Source organism: Emydura macquarii, unplaced genomic scaffold, assembly GCF_026122565.2.
Source record: "Emydura macquarii macquarii isolate MOO-44397 ecotype Brisbane River unplaced genomic scaffold, CSIRO-AGI_Emac_v2 contig_3305, whole genome shotgun sequence".
Classification (NCBI taxonomy): Eukaryota; Metazoa; Chordata; order Testudines; family Chelidae; genus Emydura; species Emydura macquarii.
Window position 1 is genome coordinate 1,629,598 of NW_027133442.1, and position 22,826 is coordinate 1,652,423.

The following is a 22,826-nucleotide window of genomic DNA, read 5'->3' on the forward strand; positions in this document are numbered from 1 at the left end:
TTTGGTCATAGGAAGTACTTAAACTTCAAATTTTTGTATTTGATGTGAGAAAAGGACACACAGGTTGGGATTGAATAGCCCATTTGGAGTACCATGCGTGTCTGGTACTGCTTTCTGCATCTTTAAAGAACATGCCTTGGCACTTTTGGGGAAGAACTCTCAAAGCAGTCCTCAGTTTTAAATACATGATCTATCTGAGTTCATTTAGGGGCTTATGTGGCTTGCATCCCATAGCATCCCATTTGATACTTTGATTTTGAAGATAATCCAGATGCAAATATGTCCCAATGCCAACAATCTTGCAAATTGAGGGTCTTGATCAATGTGGAATCCCAGTCCATCAGTTTGCCTCAAGAATGATCTTGGGGTTTCCCCTATCCTTTCCCCAAGGATCTGCACTCTACCAATTGGAAAATTCAGTAAGATAGAAGATCATTCCTTGAACAGGTGCTTGGGTTTGGTTGGTTCTCAGATCAAATACTCACCAAGAAAGGAGCATTTCATATTCTCATTTGGGCATCCAGTTCCAAGGGTAATAGTTGAGCTTTTTTGGTGCTGTTGAAGATTGGCCTTGCAGATATAAAATCCAGTCTATTCCTGAAGATAGATTTTCTTTTTCTGTCGTTATTACCTCCCTACTGCTGGGTTTCCCCACTCTTTTCTTGCATGAAGATTGGTTCTTGGACTTTCCCACCCACATGGGGAAAATGGATGCCAAGTCAGCAATCTTACGGGCAGTTCAGCTCTCCTGTAGCACATTGTATCAATTGCTATCTTCAGTCCTCTTAAATGCATCTTTCAAAAATCAAGGAATATAAAAATGTTGCCATTGTGTTTGCCATTTCCTAAGCATACTGAATAGAGGTGGGAGACAGCCAGCTCTTGATGCTATCTCCATTTTAAGGAGATAAAATCTGAATTGGGATAAAAAGGAGGGACAGAAGACTGAGGGCGTCTCCACTGCCGTGGCAGCAGGCATTGATTGAGTGGGTCTTTGTAGACCCATTCAGTCGATGGGAGAGCGCGCTCCCATCGACTCAATTAATCCACCTTCCCAAAAGGCGGAAGGCAGGTATCTCACGTAGACCCACCTCAGTACTGTATACCAGGCCTGAGAAGCTTCCTTACTCTTCACCAGATGTCTGTGTTGCCTATCCCTTTTCTTCTGTTGATAGCTCCTGGAAGGCCTTAGTATCTTTAGCTCAGGCCTTGGAAGTCCTAGTTTGGTCTTTCTGCTACCCTCAAATTATTTTCTAACTGCCCTAAATGTGGTGGCAGTTCACTTGAGGAGTTAGTAACCACCTCTTCCTCAGTGGTTGGTTAGTGAAGGTGCAGATGCTGTAGGATGTACAATCTGGTTTGCCAAAAACTTGTAGGGAGTAAGGATAAGCCAAGAGAAATCCATTTTCACTTCTGCTCAAAAAATGACCCCTAATTGGCGTATGCGTAGTGTCAACGATGGTAAAAGTTTACCTTCCTCAAGAAGGATCTCAGGAAATGCTTGGTGGTGTCCAGTCAGTTCATGTGTTCCTGGGGTTAATGGCATCATATATCTTAACTCCCATTTCGCAGGTAGAGAATGAATCCAGTAATGGTACCTCGAGATACCATACAGAACCTAACAGGATGTCAGAAGAAATCTCTCTTCAAATCACTTTCCTGTGGTCCTAGTGATAGATGCCTCTAAGAGTAGGGCCCACATCTGGGCTTGCTGATGACCTACAGTTTATGGACTTCTGTGGAGCTCTGTTCGTGCACACAGAATCATAGAAGATGAGAGATGGAAGGGACCTCAGGAGGTCGTCTAGTCCAGCCCCCTAACACGTTCAAGCTGAGAGCAGTTTAGCTAGCATTTGAGTCTTTCTTCAGTAGACAGTAGCCGCCATACTTGAACTGGAGCGATCATTCCATATGCTCCATATAGAAATGGTTCCCAAGACATTAAAATTAAGGATTGATTTAATCCTACTGATAGCCCTAATTCTGGCTAGACAGAGATTTTGGGCACTATGGGCTTCTAGATCTAGCTGTGTACCTTCTTTTCTCTCTCTCAGCTCAAGGACAAATGCCTCACTGAAATTCAAAGGCTCTTCCACTGGTGTCTCAAATAAGCCTTGAAGACAAAATCTTCTGTCAGGAGTTCTTGGAGATGATGATGGAAAGTCAAAAGTCTTCAACTAGGAAGTCCTACACTGCCAAATGGAAAAGATGTTCTAAATGAGGCACATTGTAAATTATATCAAAATCAGATTTAAGCAGCTCCTTTTTGCATAACTGTGAAACAGCCACAGATGAAGGCGGAAGATAGCCCTAGATGTGTGGGAATAACTGTATATGAAGATGGCAATCTGACTGGAAAACTCAATTTTTGTGTCGTTTTAAAATGTATAGAAAAAGTAGTGATAATGCAGTTAAAACGTAGACATGTTGTGGGACTGAAGACGCAGACTTTTGTTTTAGGCTATTATATGATGAAATGAAATGGGACTCTAGAAGGGCAATGTGGTCAGTCTAACCACCACCTCTTTTCAAGAGCCTGCTGTGGGTGTTTCTTACTGTTGTTCTCTGATTTGACTTTGATGTGCCAATTTTCAGTTGATGAATAATTGTCTGTGTGCTGATAACTTGGGGGAGTCAAGTGCAGTCTGGTAGTACTGTGTGAATGGCATATTTGGTTTTTGCAATCCAGAGTATGTGATTTATGACTTTCATCTCAGTCAGTAAACTTGTCAATTAACTGCATTTGAAAAGTGATTTTGATTAGTGCAATCAGTAAACATGAAATCTTGTCTTTGATTGCTACACTGATTAGATAAATTGTCACTTGAGGCGCTGCTGGAGAAGGCAGTTTATATGGCCTTATAGCTCTAGGAAATGCCTAATTTGTAAAGACCAAAGAAAATATTAACTGTCATTTTTTTTCCTCTCCTGCTTGTACCTTTTTGAAGTGCAATTCACTTTCAGGCTTTTTTCCCCTTCTTGAAGTGATCTTCTGTCAGAACCATGCAAACGAATGGTAATAAGTTTGTTTTAAACTCTACTTCATTATTAAGATATTCCTGCTTGTGAATACTTAATCTGTCATGTCCCTCAGTGCTGTATAAGGAGATGTGATCAGAGCTAGTACCTGAAGAGGGTTGTGTCCAAACTTTTTTCTTTTGGAGGGGAGGGTTACAGAGCTTGAAACACACATACCAGGCCCTTGTGGTCCAGGAGTCAATATGAAAGATGCACACCACACCTGGTGGGGACTAACCACCTCTCACTGGAGGGTTTTCCATGGACTTTACTGAGAAGCAGAAGATGTGGGGGAGCGTTTAAGTGAGTGTTGGATTAAATTTGTAGCTCAGAACTGCCAGGAAGAAGAGCAACTTCTTTCATCTGCATGGTCCCCTGGCCACATGGAGTGCGCCTCTTCTTTCTGGCTGCAGAGAAGAGAGAGTACCCCATCTCCATGCTGCTGGAGGGCGGGAGGGAGGGACACTTCAGACTTGCATCTTCTATGCACTAGACAGAAAAAGGAAATTTGAGTAGTCTCCTCCTTTTTCCCAGTCCTTGGACTCCCATACTTCTGCTGCTGTCCATCAGCAGTGACACAAGAATCTGGTCTGTCTCCTTTCTTTTACAGGACCAATTACAGCTGTATCTGAGTGGCTTCCAACATTATAAAGTGTAAAAACCTCTTCACTATTGTCATCAGGGACTGAACTTAATTTTTGTTCACTTCTTGATTCTTTTTGTGGGGTACTTGTGGGACAGCTAGATCGAAGTGCGTTTTGTACTTTGCCCTGGGATGACCATGAACCGTAACACTTTCAATCTCCTCCAGCAGTGAGTTCCAGATTTGTGGGTCAGTTTCTGTAAGATCTGTCTTCTGAACACAAGTCTCCCTGGTGAAGCTCTTAGTTCTGTTTTCAGTGGCATGTATCTGTTGTGGGTAGGTTATGTTGGCATGTCATGAGGTGATCCCTCAAGTAATTTGGGGGAGGGTCTCATGGGAAAACAAGGCTCAAACCCATGAATTTGACCAGGCATACAATCAGGAGCCAGTGAAAGAGATCAGTGTGCTGGGGTGATGTGTTGCTGAGCATATGGAGCACTTGTCAGTTTATGAACCCAGTGCCCATATTACTTAGGTACAGAAAACTAAGGAATCTAGCCGAGAGGTCTTATACGACTGGATCACCATGCCAGAGTCCAAGGCCAGAAGGAATAAGGGCAGTTTTCTTGACATCTCTAGATAAAAAAGTGGGGCCGTTTACCAAGATCATGAGACACCAATGGACATCAGAAATTATGGGTTTTGGGTTAAATATTTAATCCTGAAATGCAGATCTTTCATTTTGTGTCTCTTTTCAAATGGAGTTTGTTTAAAATGAGAGATTTGAGACTATGAATCATGGAAAATAGAAATGGGCAAAAGAGTTGGGACCATCCCCGCAATACATACTCAAATGCTTCAGTACTGTCCTCACTCCAATGATTAATCTACTTTTCTTAAAGTATCCTATCTCCTGTAATAGACCTCACTGTTTAAACATTCTGATTAGTCTAATTTTTTTTCTTTTCCTCATTTGATCCCATAAATTTTCCAACCATCATTTGGCCACCCTAAAAAAAAAAAATGTTCTATAAAATGCATTATCTTCAAATTAGCAATTAGTTGCAAGTGAAATGAGTTTGGAAAATCCCAGTCTAGTCTCTAATGGATATTTTTGTCCACACTACAACTAACCTTGTAATCTGGCCTATGTGAACATAACCCATCCTGATCAAAGGAGGAATAGCAGAACTGTTGGCGATCAGAATTTATTTCCACTGGCAAAGCTGTTATCTTCAGTAGGACCTGCCCACACTATACACAGATCTCTCAAGTGCTACCATAAAAGGTTTCTGTTCAGGTCAGACCATTAAAACGCACAAGCAATCCAGTCTGAGTTTCTAGGAGAGCGGCTCACATTTCCCTTTATCCATGATTTTCTTAAAAGCTGAATTGAAAAAGGAAATGTAGAGTTCTATCAAATTATTGCTAAGCCTTAGTGTCCTTGAATATTGACAATTTAACAGGGTATTACTATCCTATCACAGTATATCCATTAGACAACTTCTGGAACCAGCTGTTATAATTAGGTCACACTTAAACACCATTGAAGATAATCAAAGATGTCCCTGAAACTGAAGCTTTTGACTGATACACAATTTAAGTGTTGTGAACTGACCAGGGAGCTATTGATTAGATGTTTCTTTCATCCTGTTTACTGGTCAATTTATTTAGAGGAACATCAGCCATTTAATTGCATGTCTTATTAAAGCAAAGTTGTTGCTGGTACATCTTTGTACAGAGTTAAGAGCTTGACTACAAGAAAACAATTGAAAAGTGGGTGGTCCCTTTCATTACCCTTCCTTACTGCTGCAATGCCATGTGTCCTGAGTCAGATTTTACCAATTTTTTTCCATCTGTATAATAACTATTCAAAGGGACTCATAGAAAATCATAATATTCTGGTAGCCAGATAAAGATGAATATGCAGTATTCTTTATCCTTATCTACACCTGATCGTCTTTCAGATTGTTGAATAATTTATCATAATAAAGAGGAAGAATTATTGTAATTCATTATCAATTTGCTTCTCCCCTTTCCCCCCATAATTACAATGATCACACATACTGGGTTATTGGTGGATGTATTTGGTAGTAAATAAATATTCTGTGAGTGACTTTTTTCAAAAGTTGTGGTAGATGTCACAAGATTTCTTTTGTTGGTAAAAATTACAGAAAATGTGTACCTTCAGAGACTTAAAACATTAACCAGTGTATTGGTCCTGGTAATTGTAATTTTCCTCTGGATTACCTGAAATTTAGCTCTCTGTTGTGCATATTAACAAGATACAAATGGAGACATTTTGTTTCACCGGTGTCAAGTCACAGTTACACAGTCAGTGGAATTAATTTACAACAGAGTAGAGTAAAAATTTGACCCAAAGATATTTGGCTGGAGGTCTTATTTGGTTTTTTGTTAGTTCTCTGAAACTTTTAAAACTTAATGTTTTAACACATACTTGAAAATAAATGATATATGGAACTGGTTTTTGCATGTTATTTTAAGGCTTTTTTTTTTTTTTGTTTTACTATACAGATCTTCGGCCCCAAGAATCATGGCGAGGTCCCACACCTCTGTTTCAACAGCCACCACAGAGATATGACAGGTATGGCCACTTAAATTTTGTAAAAAGTTTTTAAATACTTAACTCCCTCATAGTATGCAATATGTTACTTGTTAGTCTTAAAACTAGGCTTTTAATTTTCTATTTAAATGTTAACTTTTAAAAACAAACTGGTACAAGATAATAAACCCATGATGTATTTTTATTGTGGGATGTGATTTGCAGTATTTCTCTTTTTTTAAAAGATTGAGTTTCTGGCTGAAAGAAAGGAAAAAGAAAACACATTCTATTAAAAACCAGAAACTTCAAAATTAACTTTACTGTTGATGCTTTGGTTACCATTCTTGGTTCTTTGGCCTTTATCTTATTGAAGCTTTTGAGATACCATGAAATTCAACACAGAGAGCTTAAAACTGCATTAGATTTTTGTACAGGCTAAACAAATTTCTTTTTAGGAGGGTTGTGGAGCTTAATGAGGCATAACTAATGGTGTTCCACTTTTATCATTTCTGTGCTGGAACCAGAGCATTAGCACAGACTAGCCATTGATTCTTGCTACAAACCTCTTGAAGTCCTAATCAGCTTCTTTGGTACAACTTTTTCAGGCCTGACAAGCCTATTGTAGGGCTATGTCACTGTAGGTCAGTAGTTATTAGTTGCCACTGAAAACAGTTTCTTTAACTACTTAAGACTGAACTGAATTAAATGCAGAAGGGACTCAGAGGAGGATTATAGAATCTGTAGTCCAATAAGTACCATGGAATAGAAAGAATGTGACATGGTTTGATAATAAGGGATGTTTTACATGTAGTCCTTCATTGATAAGTTGTATGCCCATAAGTCAGATGGACTTTACTAACTCCAGGATGTCTGAATGTTATGAATAATTATATTAATATATAGAGTGCAATTTTAGGTGTACAGATTTAAAATGGACACTCTTACATGTCTACGTTTACTTAAAGCTGTTAATTCTGAGAAGAATCAAACTGGGGAGAAGTTGTTGGGCTCATAACAAATATGCACATCTTCCACGGCATGCATTTTTATCTGTCAGAATCAGTCTGATTTCCCTTTAATTTGCCATGTTTAATGTGAAATCTTGCCTTATAAACTTTATTTTCAGCAAAGTGACAAACCGTATTCCCTGATCTTAACTAAAAGTAACGTCACAAATCGCATTTATTTTGGTTTTTTGGTTTTATGTAATGAAACGCTGCTGTTTGGTAGCATGTAATGTTTTTTAAAATGCTAGGAATTTCATTCTATTCTAGAATGTCATCCTGTTGGGTTGCTAGTTTCACTGATTCAATATAATTGAGCTAAAAGTTCTGTTTGGCCTTCTGGGTTTCCAACTTCACACTTCCCCCTCTTCAACCAATGCTGTAGGTCATGTGTGCGCGTGGGGGAAGGGGGAGTTATAATAGAGGGTAGGTTCTGGCATGGGGGCACAGGACTTAGTTTCCTTTTAACATTGGAAAGATGCATGTACTTAGGGTTCAGCTTTTGGCTTTACAATCTGGCTAGTATAGTATATTGTGGTAACACTAGCTCCTTAACCACACCCAGTGTGCTTTCAGTACTGCAGGAAGTGGGATGTGTGGAGGTCTTGCAGTGTGCTAGTAATGTTACAGTGTTGAGATCACCATTCAACTCTTTTAAACTTCCATTTTCAATCTTTCTCAAATTATCTTATGGGACTGAAGTGGTTCATGTCATGGCTTAGCCAAGAAAGGAATCTCTTTGGAAAGTTTGCAGAAAATCCTTCCAGCTTTCAAATGAAAATAAGGTGGCTTTTCACAATTCAAAGTTGTTTTTTTTTTCTGGGATTTCTTGTGTTTATACTTCTTTTGGTTTATAAAATCATCAACTTGCCAGTCTTAGCTCTCCACTGAGGCCAGATACACCCACCATGTTTCTGAAAATACTTGATTAGGAAAACACAAAGTTAAAATGTTCAAACTCACTGAGCATTGAAATTAAATTACTTGCCTTACTTATTTAAGTGTGCATTTAAAAGGCCTGAATATTTGCATATTTGAACACGCTGTCTGCCAATACTTCTAAAGGACTTGAGATTGGGGAGAGTTGGTTGTAATAGACCTGATACTCTTTTAGATTTGGGACTCTTAATGGTTCTATTGCCCTCTAGAGTAGTGGTTTTCAGCCTGTGGATAGTTACCTGGCAGGAAGGAAATTGCTAACCAGTTTCTGTGGCATTGTGAGGCTGTTGTCCATGTGCTGCTTATCCACTGTCTGCTCCTGCTGATTTGTTCTCCTCTTGCTTTGCCTGTGTTGGGGCAAATCAGGAAGTGATTAGGTACTGAAATCATAACACACAGGAAAAGCCACATAACCAGGAAGAAACTCCTTTATCTGAAGTAGGCAAGCTTGGGAGAATGAAACGTCCTCTGCTTACAACAACCAGCAGGGAAAGTGGGTGTAGTCCCATTCCTGCCAGTGAATCTTTTGAGGGGCCAGTGAAGCAGGCTCAAAGATTTCTGGAATGCTGGGTTGAAAGTAGTCGGATTTTTGGGTTGCTGAAAGAAAACTTGGTGCTCTAAAATGCTTGTTTCATAATCAAAATGAGCATGTTGTCTGTACAGGAGTGTTTACATTTTAAAAGCCAGTAGTATAACAATCTTTAAAGTATACATAGGGTGAATACGTTATAAAAACTGCAGGAAGTTATTGTTGAACAGAGTAGCTGCTGCATACTTGCAAACAGTCTTACTGATCTGAGATGTTCTGATGCTATGTTGATTTAAAATCTAAACCATTTGAGGCCTGATTAATACAGAATAAGCACCTGAAAATGCTTTGTGTTTCTAGGCTTGTGTTTTCAGTGGCAGTGGCTGGACTTAATTATTATATTTTAGAAACTTTATATAATTTATTCGTTGGTCAAGCTTTCTAGTGTTATGAAAGATCTTCCCAGGGTTTCAGGGAAGAGAAAACAATCATTTCAGTACAGGTGTTGATGGCATAATGTGAAAATCTCCTAAACTAAGTTAGGATAGTTTTAGTCCGTGCTTGCATGAGACCGCCAAGAAGAATTGAGGCCTGGAACATACAAATATTTTCTTATTATAGAACACCTTCTTAAAGGAACCATAACTGTCACTGAGCATGTGTATTAGTTAGCGTTTAATTACACAATCATACAATACTGGGTAATATATCATGTTTTTGTCCTAGTTCAAATACAGCACAAAGGGCACTGCCCTTCTGTCTGTCTGACTTCATATTACTGCATGTATATTAAGGGGTCAAGTTAAGACCGAGCCTAGATCCTATAGTAATACAGATGCACAATAGCACAGAATTTATTCCTGTGGGAACTGTAACTTTTAATTTCCTGATTTGTCAGATTAAAATGTCAATGCTAATCTTTCATTAATACTGTTTTGGCATATAAATAAGGTACATAACTTAGTGAGTTAAGGGCAGAATGGAAGTCTGGATGCTGGTTTTGTTCCTTTTAGTACTATGTAGTATTTGCACAGCATTTTGAAAATGTTAGATGCTATATAATACTCAGTAACTTAATGAGTTTAGCTAAAATCTTCTAATGCTGCTACATAGCGCAATGTTTTGTTTTTGCAGTGGCTTGAAAACAATAGAAATGTCTAACAAGCTTTTAAATCTATGAAACAGTACGAGGTAATTGTCAATCCATCCTAATAAACACTCTTAATATGCAGACTTAAAAAATTACACTGCTAAAGTTAGTGCACATTTTGCATAATACAAAAATATATTGTGTAACTTTTGCCCTGTGTGGAATAACTGAATTGCCAAAATCCATTAGGAATAGTTGTTGCTGCACATATATATTGTCTTATTAAAAATCAACATACTGACTATTTAATCACTGATGGGATGGTTTGGGGGAGTTAAAGACTCCAAATTAATGTTATGCCCTTACTGCCTGAATAATTTAACTTTTTACAACCACCTTGAGTTACAAAAGCACAAATGTGTCTTAACCACAGTCCTTTGGTATTTGTATAGAACTTAAATATATTGGTTTAAATGGAATCTGTTCTAAAATTTTATTAGGAAAGACCTTACAGAAGCCTCAGCCTACTTAGACTTTTGTGGCTAAAGTGACTTTATAATGGAAATGTTGACAAACTTACTGAAATCAAAAGATTTGGTTGTTAATGAAAGACCAGAGCTCATGCTACTTAATGTTCATAATATTTTGATGGACTTTCCTCCTGTCATCATCATGCTTTATCTGACAAAATACCGAGACCTATTTTGAATTCAGTATTCTGCCCTAAGATGAGGATATTATTTCCTTGAAATGTAAAATAAAAACATTGCTAATCATGTATTTAAGCAAAAGGAGTATCTCAAGGCTAATGTTAGGTGATCTTGAGTGCTTAATTCAACCTGCCATTGATTTTAAATAATTACAGTATTGCTCTGACTAGCACATGTTTCAGATAATGTTTTATGCATGCATAGTCTGCTGTTTTTAGACTGAAAATAGGTAAAAGGGGTGTAATTCAACTGTAATTGTTCTGCATTTGTGCAATGTTTAGTTCTGTTACAAGAAATATGCAAAATTATATTTACTGAAAGTGCCAACTAGGCATGCAGAGTGAAAGAGTCATACTTTATACTAGGAATCTTGTTCTTTTATCTCTCTGGACAGTAAGAGTTCTTATTGCCTAGGTTTTGAACATCGTGGCTGTTCTTAAAATCTGGCCAGACAAAATAAACATAATTCAATTTTTACAGTGTAAAATTACAATGACTGGGAATAGGAGTTTAAACATGAAAGCCTTCTTTAAATATGTACATTTTTCATATTGTTATATTTACCTTTTTTGTGTTTTGTGTTAGAAACAGCATGCCAGGATTGATGCACTGGCTTAATATAGACTTTGTCTCCATTCCTCTCAGTGAAGTTCATATTAAACCACACTAAAACATTCCCCACCAATCCTTCCCTCAATAAGCCCTATGCTGATCTTTAAAAGCTGTTGTACAGGTGGCTGAGTAATATGCATAGCATGAACTTCAAGAAAAAGCATGTGATCACCTTATTAAAACCCTGAATGCTTGCTTGAATAGAGTTCAGCCTCGGTGTAACTTCATTGACTTTGACTTTGTCCAGTATCTGTAACCAAATGAATCCAGCCTCAGATTCATCAAAGACAAGGAAAGTAATGCTGAAATTAGTGTCGTTACAATCATGGGTACCCTACACACCAGTTGTCCAACGTTTTGATATTTTATGCTAATTACTTTCTTCCTTTGTTCAGATATTATAATAGAATATCAACCACTACCTGTTGAATGGTAACCAAAACAGATTTAAATTAACAGGGTTTTTATATATTCACTATATAGTGAATAATAGCTAATGTTCTAATTCTTTTTCCCTTCAACACACTGGCATTCTGGTCTCTGCAGAAAATGTGGAGTTAGAATTCTCTAACATTGGAGAGATCATGTCCTAAGCAGTACATGGCTATATCATTTTTATGAATATTTTTAATAAAACAATGATTTGATGTACCTGTTGCTTTATATTTGTAATTTTAGGATAGGTACTTGAAGTCAATTAAAACATTTCTTCCCGCTAGTAATCTAGGATGACAAACTAGGTTAAAATAGACTTTGAATTTGTGTTCACATATAAACTGTACACCAAATGTCAGTCAGTCCATGCCAATTAGTGCTTATGTTGCTAGGTCCCCATGGTCAATTGAAAACTGCATCAATAGAACTTGAAAAGGTTTCTTCCCGATCAGACCTTCTGACATATTGAGCAGAATAATGGATGGGAAAAAACAGCCAAGGCCCCTACCCTAGATTCAGAATACTCGGCAGTAAGAATTCATTTGCAACCTGCAATTAACTAGAAAGAATGGACTCCCAGAAAGGGTCTGGACATTTAGAAAATAAAGCATCATTCTCCTGTGTTGCACATGTTTACTCTTTGGATAGTGTGTTGCATTTAGCTAACTCCGTGATGTTTTGTTTCAAATCTATATTGGCAGTCACTGCAAACAAACTGGCAAACCTATCTCTAAAATACAGGATGAGCAAAATCTTTTTAGGGAGTCCAAAAAATCCCTGACTCTGCAGAATTGAATTTGACACTGCTTTTAAAAGAATGCTTCTGTTCTTTCACCTTAGTATGTTTGAGAGTGAAGCAGTGTGTAAGCATGGTTCGATAGTTAAAATTGTGCCGGGCTTCTTTCTTACACAGTGTGGGCCAAATCATTTAGAGGTACTCTTACAGTTGCAGCTCCCATAGATTGTAATATGGCTGTGCAATTAACAGTAGATCTGTGCTTAAGCAAATTTTAACCCTTTATTATACATGTCTATAAAGGTTTCAGTTTTGTAATATGAAGCTATACAGAAATTAATAACATGCTATAATACATAATTTCTTGCACAGAAATTCTGGGGCTGCCCCTCTTCTATCTTGGAACCGCATGCTGCAATCCCAGAGTGCAGCATTCCAGCAAAATCAGTATCAAGGACTAGGTGGACCAATGAATTACCCACACAGACCTGATGATCGAATGGATAGGGGAAGACAGGTAATAAAGCACTGTATGATTGTACATTATTTTCTTTTGGGTAACTTGTACAGTATCTGTGTCATGGAAAAAGGTACAACATTACTGCAAATATTTCTGATAAGTAAAATCTTCTGTTTTGTTCTACGACTAAAAATGGTATGTTTCGGGGGGTTTGTCCTTAACACATCTTCCTAGATTAATTGAAAGACATCAAACCCCCACATTTACGGTTAGAATTTTTTCTCTTTGCTTAACGATGCTGGTTTGACTTGGATTGGAAGCTATTTAGGTACTAGACTCTAATTGCCAAAAATGTGCATGTGTATGTATTTGTGTAGGCTTGGAAGGATTAGATTTTCATTGATAAACATCGATTTCACTGTAAACGACAAACAGATTAATAAAATATTTCCATCATTGATGATCAAAACTTACAGTTGGGCAAAGAAAAAATGCTGCTTGAGAACTTTTTGGAGTTTGTGTATATTTGACACATGGTGATAGCAATTTATATTAACAGTTATAAAACGTTAAATTTTTGAATATCAAATCTACTGTCATTAAATTGTCTGACCTCATAACTTCCTTCGACTGTGAAAATTTAAATTGATAAACGGAAAATAGCTTAAAAATCAACATCAATGTTATCCATTGAAATTCTTAAAAAGCAAATTGAATTCCGACATTGCATTCCCCTATACACACGCTTCATTGCTTATTTCAATCTAAATAAGTCAAACATAAGAGAGTTCATATTCAAGCTTGGGGTGGTCTTGCCATCAGTTAAAAAGTATGGTGCAAATGTATTAAACAGCCAAAACTGTATATCGAACCCTTCCCCCATCCTCATTTTCCCCCTATCCCCTATATTCTCCTCCAGTTTCCCAATACATAGATAACCTATCAGGATGCACAGTTGTAGTGGAAAGTTTGGGTACAGAAAGTAAAATGCACGAGTGATGTCCTGATTAGACAGCTATTAGAATATGAGGCAGATGCTGTTTTTTGGAAATCAAAGCTTGTCGTGCTCAACTGGCAGACAGGCTACCAACTAGCAGCTGGAGAAGTAGTAAGGGAAAACAATCTCCCTCTTAGCTGCTGGGTGCTTGTGCTGCTTTCCAACATTATGTGGATACAAAGGTGTGAGCCATTAATAAGAATATAAGTGTACCTTTGCCTTATTTTCATACGGCCTGACTCAGAAAACCACTAGCAGCTAGCTCCTGAGGAGGGGAGCAATTCTTTCCTTTTTGATGTCTTCAGTTGCCCACCATACACTAAAAATGCTGTGTGGCGCGCCCCGCCCCCCACTTCCCCCAATGTGGTTGTAAGCCATACAACCTGAAGATATTTTTTCTCATTTTTGTTAATGTTTTTAAGCTGTTTCTCATACTCCCGTTCCCTGAGCCTCACACACACACTAGAAGGATATAGTTATCAGGAGAAGTCCTGGATTGAACCACATAGGCTGGTTAACTACCCAATCATCTTGTTGTTCCCATTTTATAAACCTAAAACAAAACCTGTTTAATTGGGAACCTGGTAGTGATGAATCAGTTGCATAAAATCTGCCTTACTCCAATTTAATCTGGAGTAACTTCAGTTTTACACTGGCTTTACAACATCAAATTCAGTGCAGTAATATAGTAATGAGTCGGTATCCATATCTGCTTTGCTGGGATAATTGCTTGGAAATAAACTTACATTTCAGCACCTACTGACGAAATGATGCACTTACTTCTGAATATTCCATTTTGTTTGAATACAGAATAGGCTTGTAGTTTATGTTGTAACCATGTCAGTCCCAGAATATGAGAGAGACAAGGTGTGTGAGGTTATATCTTTTATTGGATCAACTTCTGTGTCGTAACCACTTATGCTAAACTATCTGTTCCATCCTGTATGTAGCTGGATATATACTCTTTGATGATCATAGGATGCTCTAAATACCTTTCCCAGACCTGAAGAGCTCTGTGTAGCTCAAAAGCTTCTCTCTCACCAACAGAAGTTGGTCCAGTAAAATATTACCTTCCCCACCTACTTTCTCTAATAAGCCTATTCAGAGCATTTTACAGTTGTGACTTGGTGCTTGCTAGTGTGAATTTCCTACTATGGTGTTTTTCTCCACTTCATGTTTTCCTTCTATATTATGGTGGATCATTTTTACTTTAATATTCTATAAATGAGTTGATGACTTGTACTGTGGGTGTTGTTTAAAGCAACTCCTAAAAATAAGTGCATGCGTGTGTACACCCCAGCATAATAATTTGGGGGAATCTTGTTTAAATGGCTCTTTTAAATAGCCCCATTTCAAGAATAGGTACCCCCTCCCTTTTTTTTTAAATGGATACTTCAAATGTGGCATCAACCAGTGTGTGTGATGACAGTGAAGCTGCTTTGGCCGTGTCTGCACTAGGGAAATTTTTGATACGTTTCCCACCATTGCTAAGGCTGATTCAGCTGAATCAGTTTTGGTAGTGACAGGAGTAGGACAGGTGGCAGCCTGCGAGTTCCCCACACCAGTTCTATCCTCATGTCTCTTCGATTTGCAGGGTGACATGATGCTGAAACATCTGCACCCAGCAGGTGGTCTGCCCTGCTGCTCCTAAATCCAACTCTAGTTCAGCTGAACCTGTATTAGCAACAGATCTTTTTCTGAACTAGGGACACTTCTGAAAAAATTTGACAGGTCAGTCTGGTAATAGTTCTAGCTCAGGCTGCTTCTCTGGCTTGGAGTATGGTAGAGGAGAGGTAGGCTCAGTAGGTATAGGCCTGTTAGCAAAGTTTAAAATGCTCAGGTATGGCTGTCAAACTCTGTTGTAGGCAAGCCAAGTTTTAACAATATTTGGCCAGTGTGGAGGAGATCAAATTGGGTGGAGTCCCAACCTGGGGCGCTGGCTTGGCTGTCACATCTTTTAACACAGTGTGGTTCTGTCTCCACTTAATGGTTAAACCATACCAGAACCGTCTCAATCCACACCACACTTATTAAGCATGGTGGCTGAACTTGGCTAAATTATGTATATTGACAAGTTTAGTTCTGGAAATCTTTAATTGGATTACTTAAAATACATCTTCACTAAGAAGCTTGAAAACAAAGAATAAATGTATAATTGCACCAGTCCACATTATGAGCTGTTGCGATGTGTATAAATGAATTCGATATTCTAAGGGTTTTGGGAGGACATTCAAATCAGACTGGAAAATTAGATACTTGTCCAAACTATGCGCTACATCCTAGAATAACTGAAATAATTTCTGCTAAAAGGATCTGTCACCACTGGAATAGTTTGTTGTTGATGTTAGAATTGTAGTCCCTATGCATAAGGGGTAGCATTCCACTGAGAAGAGTAGAGATGGTGGTGCTTCTCAGAAAAATGTTTGTACTGTAGATGCAGGAAAAGAGTCCTGCATCAGTTCACAAAGAATACCTTCCATATGGGATCTTCAGAGTTCAAAGCAGGATATTTTATGAAAACTTAGTTTGCAAGATTGATGGGGCTAGCAGTGGAGTGCTGGAATGATGCACTCTGATGGACCATTTAAATTTTAATAAGAGAAATTATTAAACCTTTCCTTGGCCCATTGCAGTTCTAGCAAATTGTTCCCTGCTGCATGATCAAATAGAAGACGTACTGAATTTCTAGTATTAATACATTTCCCAATACACAAGTCTGATGTCAGATGCAGGAGTTAACATCACTGTAGGATCCAGCAGAAGATAAATCTAGGCAGTGACATTGTTCTTGTTTGTATTCAAATATGCGATCATCATGGGAGACACAGAAAACTTCTGTCCACTAAGCTTACTTTTTTAGAAATATTCTTATGTCAGCTGTCCTTCTGTGTAACCCCTTTAAGACGGTTGCTGTATCTCTGTTAGTTATTAAGCCCTCTGTAATTTGATTTTTTTTTAAATGAGATTTTAGTTCTTATGATCTTGAGGCAAGTAAATACTGATATTAATTTATAAGCCACCTTACAGTTTTAGCCATGCAAAACGGCATCTGATACTGGTGTTGATATCTATAAAAGTCAAAGCTTTTTAAAGCCTTGAAAAAGGCTTAAAGTGAAAGTGGTGACACTTTTTATAGTAGCATAAATAATTATCTGCTCCTTTCACCCCTGAATTCTTTGCTACAGCATGGCCCACAAGGGTTAATAAACCTGGTGCTGTGGAGTGCTTACAAAAGGAGTGTAACAGTCTTTGATGTGGATCACACTATGGTAGCAGATGCTGGTTGATATACCTTACTAACATACCAGAAATGTAAAGAATAAAATGCATTGTATTGTAGACTTGTTTAGCTTCTTAGTATTTAGCCTATAATATAGGAATTGAATGTTTAGGCATAATTCTTTCCTGTGCAACTGTGTATCCATGTCTAATTGTATGATTATACACAGTGTTTTGGCCAAAAAAAAAAAAAAAAAAAAAAACTTTGGTGCACCATTTTATGTTGCTGACAGATTTCTGAAGGAATGCAGTCAACGTGATTTTTTTTATAAATTTACTTTAATTTAACAAAAGAAAAAGCTTCTTGTTAGAGCACCTTTGTAAAAACAGTTTGTCCTGAATCGTTTTAAAATGTAGGGAATGGGTTGGGTTGTGGGTTTGTTTAGAAAGGGATTTTGCGCTGCCCAAGAGTAACACCTCCAAGCTTACTCAGGCCACCCCATCCTTCCTTTCTCCTTGTATGCTTGTTTGCCTGCTGTCCTTCTGCATTCAGTTTAACTGCTGCCCTTACTCCTAATCACCCTCTAGAAAATCCTGGGGAAGGGACTGTCCCCATCCTCCCCCAAAAAAGTGAAAGACCATGTACCCAATGTGTCAAATCAACAAAGTAAACTGAAAATGAAGAGGAAAGGAACTTTCCTTTGACCTCTTATGATAAAGTTTGGGATTATTAGTAGCAAGGGTAGGTACCAAATTCTCCATCTGGAGGGAGATTCAAGTTGACTCTCTCTTTAAGTTCCCCACATAAGTCTGTCTATAAATCAGATGTATTGGGTGTAGCAACTAAATTAAACACAAATGTATAACTAAAGTGGTAATCCCTTTACATGAAATCCTCTGTGCTTTCAATATTCAGCCTGTTGACATGCATTGTTACCATATCACCTAGCATTTAAAACGCTATTTTAAACTCAACTGATGCCTACAAGAAGCCAGCACAACTACAGAAATGTATCTGACAAGAAAAGTTGTCTTGTGTATCTGTGAAAGCATATGCTTTTTGCTTTGGCACAAGATCAGCTGTCTGCAACTAAAATATACAGACTTTTATTACATGAAACTGAAATTAAGACAAAACATTGTATAAATTAACCATAATGGGTAGGTTAAGATAAATCCTAAGGAGGGTAGAAGCAGCATATGTCTCAAAGCGCTCCATTAGGATGCGTACTGAAGGTATCCTCCTTTCCGCTATTTGTCTGTGTAAAGTGCGTGCGCACGTGTATGTAAATACATATAAATTGCAGAACCTAGTTTTATTTATGGATTTACAAAGTTTGCCGTTCAAACCCTGCTCTTAATTGTTTTCATTTTGTACCTTTTAACTTCCACTATTACTGAACGCAAAAGATAAGCAGTTATTTCTACAGCTCTGATCACTGTGAATGCTGCTGCCTTTTGACTTTTTGCTTGCTTGTTTAGGATTATTAAATCTTTTTCAACACACATGGAAGTGTGAGACTGGTGTTGTACAGCACTCATTCCTTACATAGACGCTAAGGCGTGTATCCAGGAGAGCACTGGAAACACGATTAAGAGATATTTAGCTCTTTCTTTTGTACCTTTCTGTGTAAAGGGTGTATTGTTTCAGTTTTGCATGGAGTCTGAAGCTAGGCTAACTTGTTTACTGTGATGGTAATCCAGAAAATAAACCCTTGCTTTTGTTTGTTTGCAGGGATATGGCCCTGGGAGGCCCTACCCTTTGCCACCTCCCTCTGGAAGATACAACTGGAATTAGGCTCTTGAGAAGTCTTCCATCATCAACCTGTTTTTACAATAGCTGTGGAAATGAGGCTTCTTTAAGAAACGTACTAGTAGTTTTTAAACTACAATGTGTTTTAACTGTGTATATTTCTTACTGATAAGATCTGATTTGGGGGAGAGGGGTTTTTATGTTGCTTTGAAACAGTGTAATGGAGAAGACACACAAAGCAGACTTACTAATGGGCTTGAGAGAGACATTTGATGAAGTGGGAGTACTATTCTGTCTTTATTATTAGCTAAGCATCAATTGCATATGCCTGTCAATTTCAAATCAAAACATCCTTTAGTTCACAGCATAAGAGCCCAAAAATAGATACTGATTTTTTTTAACGAATACCTAGAAATGGGGTTTTATTAGCTGTTAGGGTAGGCACAGCAGGCAGTCTAGGAAACACAATGTTTAAAGACCCGCTTCTGTCCATATTCTTTTTAAGAACACTTCATTGATGTATTTGTCTCTCGAGTTTGATTTCTGAACTTCTAAGTAAATATGTTTCAACTTTTACAACTTTTGTCTGGTATGTTCTTGCTCTTTTATGCCTTTCAGCTTGTAGAATATGAAATCAACAAAGGATATTTTACAGAAAATCACATTTTAAAACAAAGGTTAACAAACTGTTAACTGGCTAGTACATGGTTTATTTTTTTAGTAATTTTCAAAAGGTTTTGCATTAAATGTAGTGATTATTGAAATAGTCTCTTGATTGTCTTGTGAATTGGCTTTTGAAAATGTACGCTATATTAAGTGGTTAGTGACTTTCCTCGAATATTTTTGTAGTTTTTACCTAAATGCATATTCACATTTTTTATTTGTTTGGTATTAATTACGTGGAAAATCCTCCTATATAAACATCCATATTTTTTTAGGATTCTAAACCTTTTAGTTTGCCCATAGAAGCAGATAACTGTTCAGTTTTTAACACACACACACACACTGCATCAAGTTAAATAAACTATTTTAAAATGGATGCAATATTCTCACATTTTTTATTTTTCTTTAATATGCACATGTATGTATGTATAACTGTAGCCTTTTTCTGTGTAAGTATTGATAACTCTTACAAAGAGTTACAAGAAATAATCTCTCCTGGACCGTCTCATATAGGCAGTTTAGCTGTGTTCTCCTTCAAGGGCACAAATGCTAGTACTCAAGTACAAGGAAGACCAGACCAACATAACCTTGAGAGGAAGAAATCATGAACCTAGATTCATTTGCAAGTGATTGTGGATGGAGCAGAATACTTCATTGTGATGCAAAGAGTAGTCGTACTGTTAGAAACTGATAAAAGCCATCACATTGCAATGGCATGTAGTGCATTACATTAAAATGTTGTGTTGGTATAAAAATTTGCTGTTGAACAGAACACGAGTGGCAGTGATTTTCAATTTTCATATATATAGGCATTCTCGAAGCACTCACCTCATGGATGGGTGTTTTTGATATCAAATCTAAAGAAGAATTTTTTTTATCCTTTTTCAAATGTGAATGTTGATAACTAAAATCAAATGCTCTAGAACAGCGGTTCTCCGGACAACAAAAATTACTACATGACTGTAGGAGCAGGGACTGAAGGCTAAGCCCCGCCACTCCCAGTCTGAAACCCTTGGGTTTTGGCTTCTGCCCCGGGCTGAGAGCTTCAGCCCCAGACCCCAGCAAGTCTAACACCGGCCCTGGCCAACCCATTAAAACAGGGTCGCGACCCACTTTGGCAGCCTGAACCACAGCTTGAGAACCGCTCCTCTGGAATAAACATCCTGCAAATGAAAACTGAGTGCACCTTTTTGTACTTGGACTGTGTGTCTTTCACAAGTAGTGTAAATGTTAGGAATTTCTAGTGTTTGTAGGAAATCAGTGCAATTGTGTGTACACTTACTGTCTATTACTACTGGTTCCTGTGAAGCATAATTATTCAAATATATAAATTGACAGTACAATTGTAGCATTGGTGTGACTTTCAAAAGGTCATTTGGGGGGGTTATTTTTGGCATGTCACGACAATTGCATGAACACTTGGGGTTAGTATCTGTGGGGCGTGGATTGCAAATAACCAAGCAGGTGCAGTAATTGTGCATACACAGTTAGGCAGGCAGTTGCACAAAGGCTCCAGTCTGTAAGAGTGTATTCTTTAAAAAAGGATTTCAGGAGAGGGATCTGACTCCGATTTATTTTTACCAAAATCAGTTTGAAAGAGGGGACCAATAATTCCCTCCACTGCAGGAATTACTAGGTGAAAATCCTTATAGGGTGCATGGTTCATAGTCTAGGACTTCATGCATAGCCCTTGCTTCTGCTCTGGCAACTGCTAATCCAATAGTCCGTTGAAAGAAATAGCATAACAGTTCAGCATTACAAACGTTGCTTAGGGAAGCAGGTTTTTTGAAAAAATCCTGGTTTTTGGTTCTGAAATGGGAGTAAAACTTCCAGGCAGTGCTTGGTGCTGAGGGAATTAGTAGAGCAGGTACACCCCAGTCCTCTCACACCAAAGCAGCTGCTTCAGCTGCGTTTATTAAAATAGCATCTTCCTCCTTGCAGTCTGGTTTCTAAATTGCTGCTCCCTGAAGGGGGACAGGGACCAACTGCTGTCAGGGTGGGGAGCAAGGTGCAAGCGAGGGCTTGATGCAGCAGCTGGGGGGGGGGGCTGGCATAAGAGGAGCAAAGCTTGAGGGAGGACATTGAGGGAGTCAGCAGCGGGCGGGGGAAAGGAGAGCCTGCACAGTTGAGGGGACTCCTGGCTGGTGTGACCCCAGCAGCTCTGCGAGCTGGGATTTGGAGAAACAAAAGGCGGTTCGGGCCACCTCGTTTTAACAGCCCCCTGTAGCTGGAGCGGGGACTCTGCGGGGGTGGGAGGAGGGGAGGAGAGCTGGTGCAAGGATCGTTTGGCCTGTGGGCCCAAGGGCTGCCGGCCACTTTCCCTCCATCGCTGCTCGTGGGTCACACTTCCGACCCCGCTTCCGTGAACGTAATAAAACAAAGGGAGCGTGTCCAGGCCCCAGGGCCTGCGGCTGCCTCAGCCCCGCGGTGCCTGGCTCAAGGACACAGTTCTCAGCCCGGCTGCTGGCCGGCAAAGGGGGGCAGCGGCTGTAGGGGCTCGACGCCCTGGTTTGACTCTGTTGAAACCGATTTTCCGAGCTTCGAAACGCAGCTGACCCGTTTCTACCGATGACCGGCCGGGACCGGCTGCAGAAACGGGCGGGGAGGGGAAGCAGGGGGGCGGCCCTACACAAAGTTGCCTCCATCAACACAGGGTCCCCCAGCGACCACCCCAGCTCCCCTGCGCTTCCAGGGGCCGGGATCAGGCTAGTGCAAACCGGCGTTGTGGTTTGAACAGAGCTTGATCCTCCGCCGCGGGCGGGGAGAGGCTCCGCTGCCAGCTTCGGGGCCCTTCCTTCGTCCTTTTGCAAACAGCGGCGTTGCTGCCCTTTCCTTCTTCTTCGCGAACGACCCGTTGCTCCAAGCTGCGCGGGAACCTCTCTGCCGGACCAGTCCGGGGCCAGGGCTCGCTGGGAAATTCCCCCCCGCTCCCCCGAGGTGAGCCGTGGCCCTGGCAATAGGAAAACACCCGGCCGGTGCCTGCGGTGGGCTGGAAATCAATGCGATTTCTCCGAGCCCCGCCGCCCGCCCGCCCGGACTGCAGAGCCCCGGGATTGCACCTGCACGTGCCCGGCTGATGCCACCGTCGCGCGTGTCTGTTGCTAAACAAAAAAAAAAAAGTCCTCGCCTCTTTAAAGCTTGGACTATGCAGGAGCCCCCTTCCCCCCCTTTCTCCCCGACTTTCCTTTTCTCTGCGTGGGGAGGCCGGGGGGGGGGGAGGGGGGAAGGCTGCGGCGGGGATGCACCCAGCCAGAGCGCCCCATCACTCCCGTCCAGGAGGAGGGGTCGCCCGATCTCCCAAGCCAGCCTTTGGCTCGGCTCCTGCTCCCCGTGAGCTCCAGCCGGGGCCGGGGTTGGGGCCCCCCCCCCAATCTAGCTGCATTTCTGCCGCTGGCCGGCGTGGCCTGGGATCGCCTCTCAAAAAAGGCTCAGCCGAGCTAATCCGGACGCCAAGCGAAGAGCCGGGGATGTAAGTGAAGGCGCCGCTGTCCTGGCCCCAGACACACTCTTCAGAA

At 39.8% G+C, this 22,826-nt stretch overlaps 1 protein-coding gene across 3 annotated transcripts in view; it reads left to right on the forward strand.

Annotated features, from left to right (window-relative positions):
* XRN2 (5'-3' exoribonuclease 2) overlaps positions 1-19,227 on the forward strand; it is an 88,918-nt gene extending 69,691 nt beyond the window's left edge. For all 3 annotated transcript variants that reach the window (XM_067532945.1, XM_067532946.1, XM_067532944.1), the window contains exons 28-30: positions 6,137-6,206; positions 12,592-12,736; positions 18,631-19,227. In XM_067532945.1, coding sequence (XP_067389046.1) covers positions 6,137-6,206; positions 12,592-12,736; positions 18,631-18,693 — 278 coding nt within the window. In that variant the 3' untranslated portion in view covers positions 18,694-19,227. The remainder of the gene's footprint in view (positions 1-6,136; positions 6,207-12,591; positions 12,737-18,630) is intronic.
* The last annotated feature ends 3,599 nt before the right edge of the window (positions 19,228-22,826 follow it).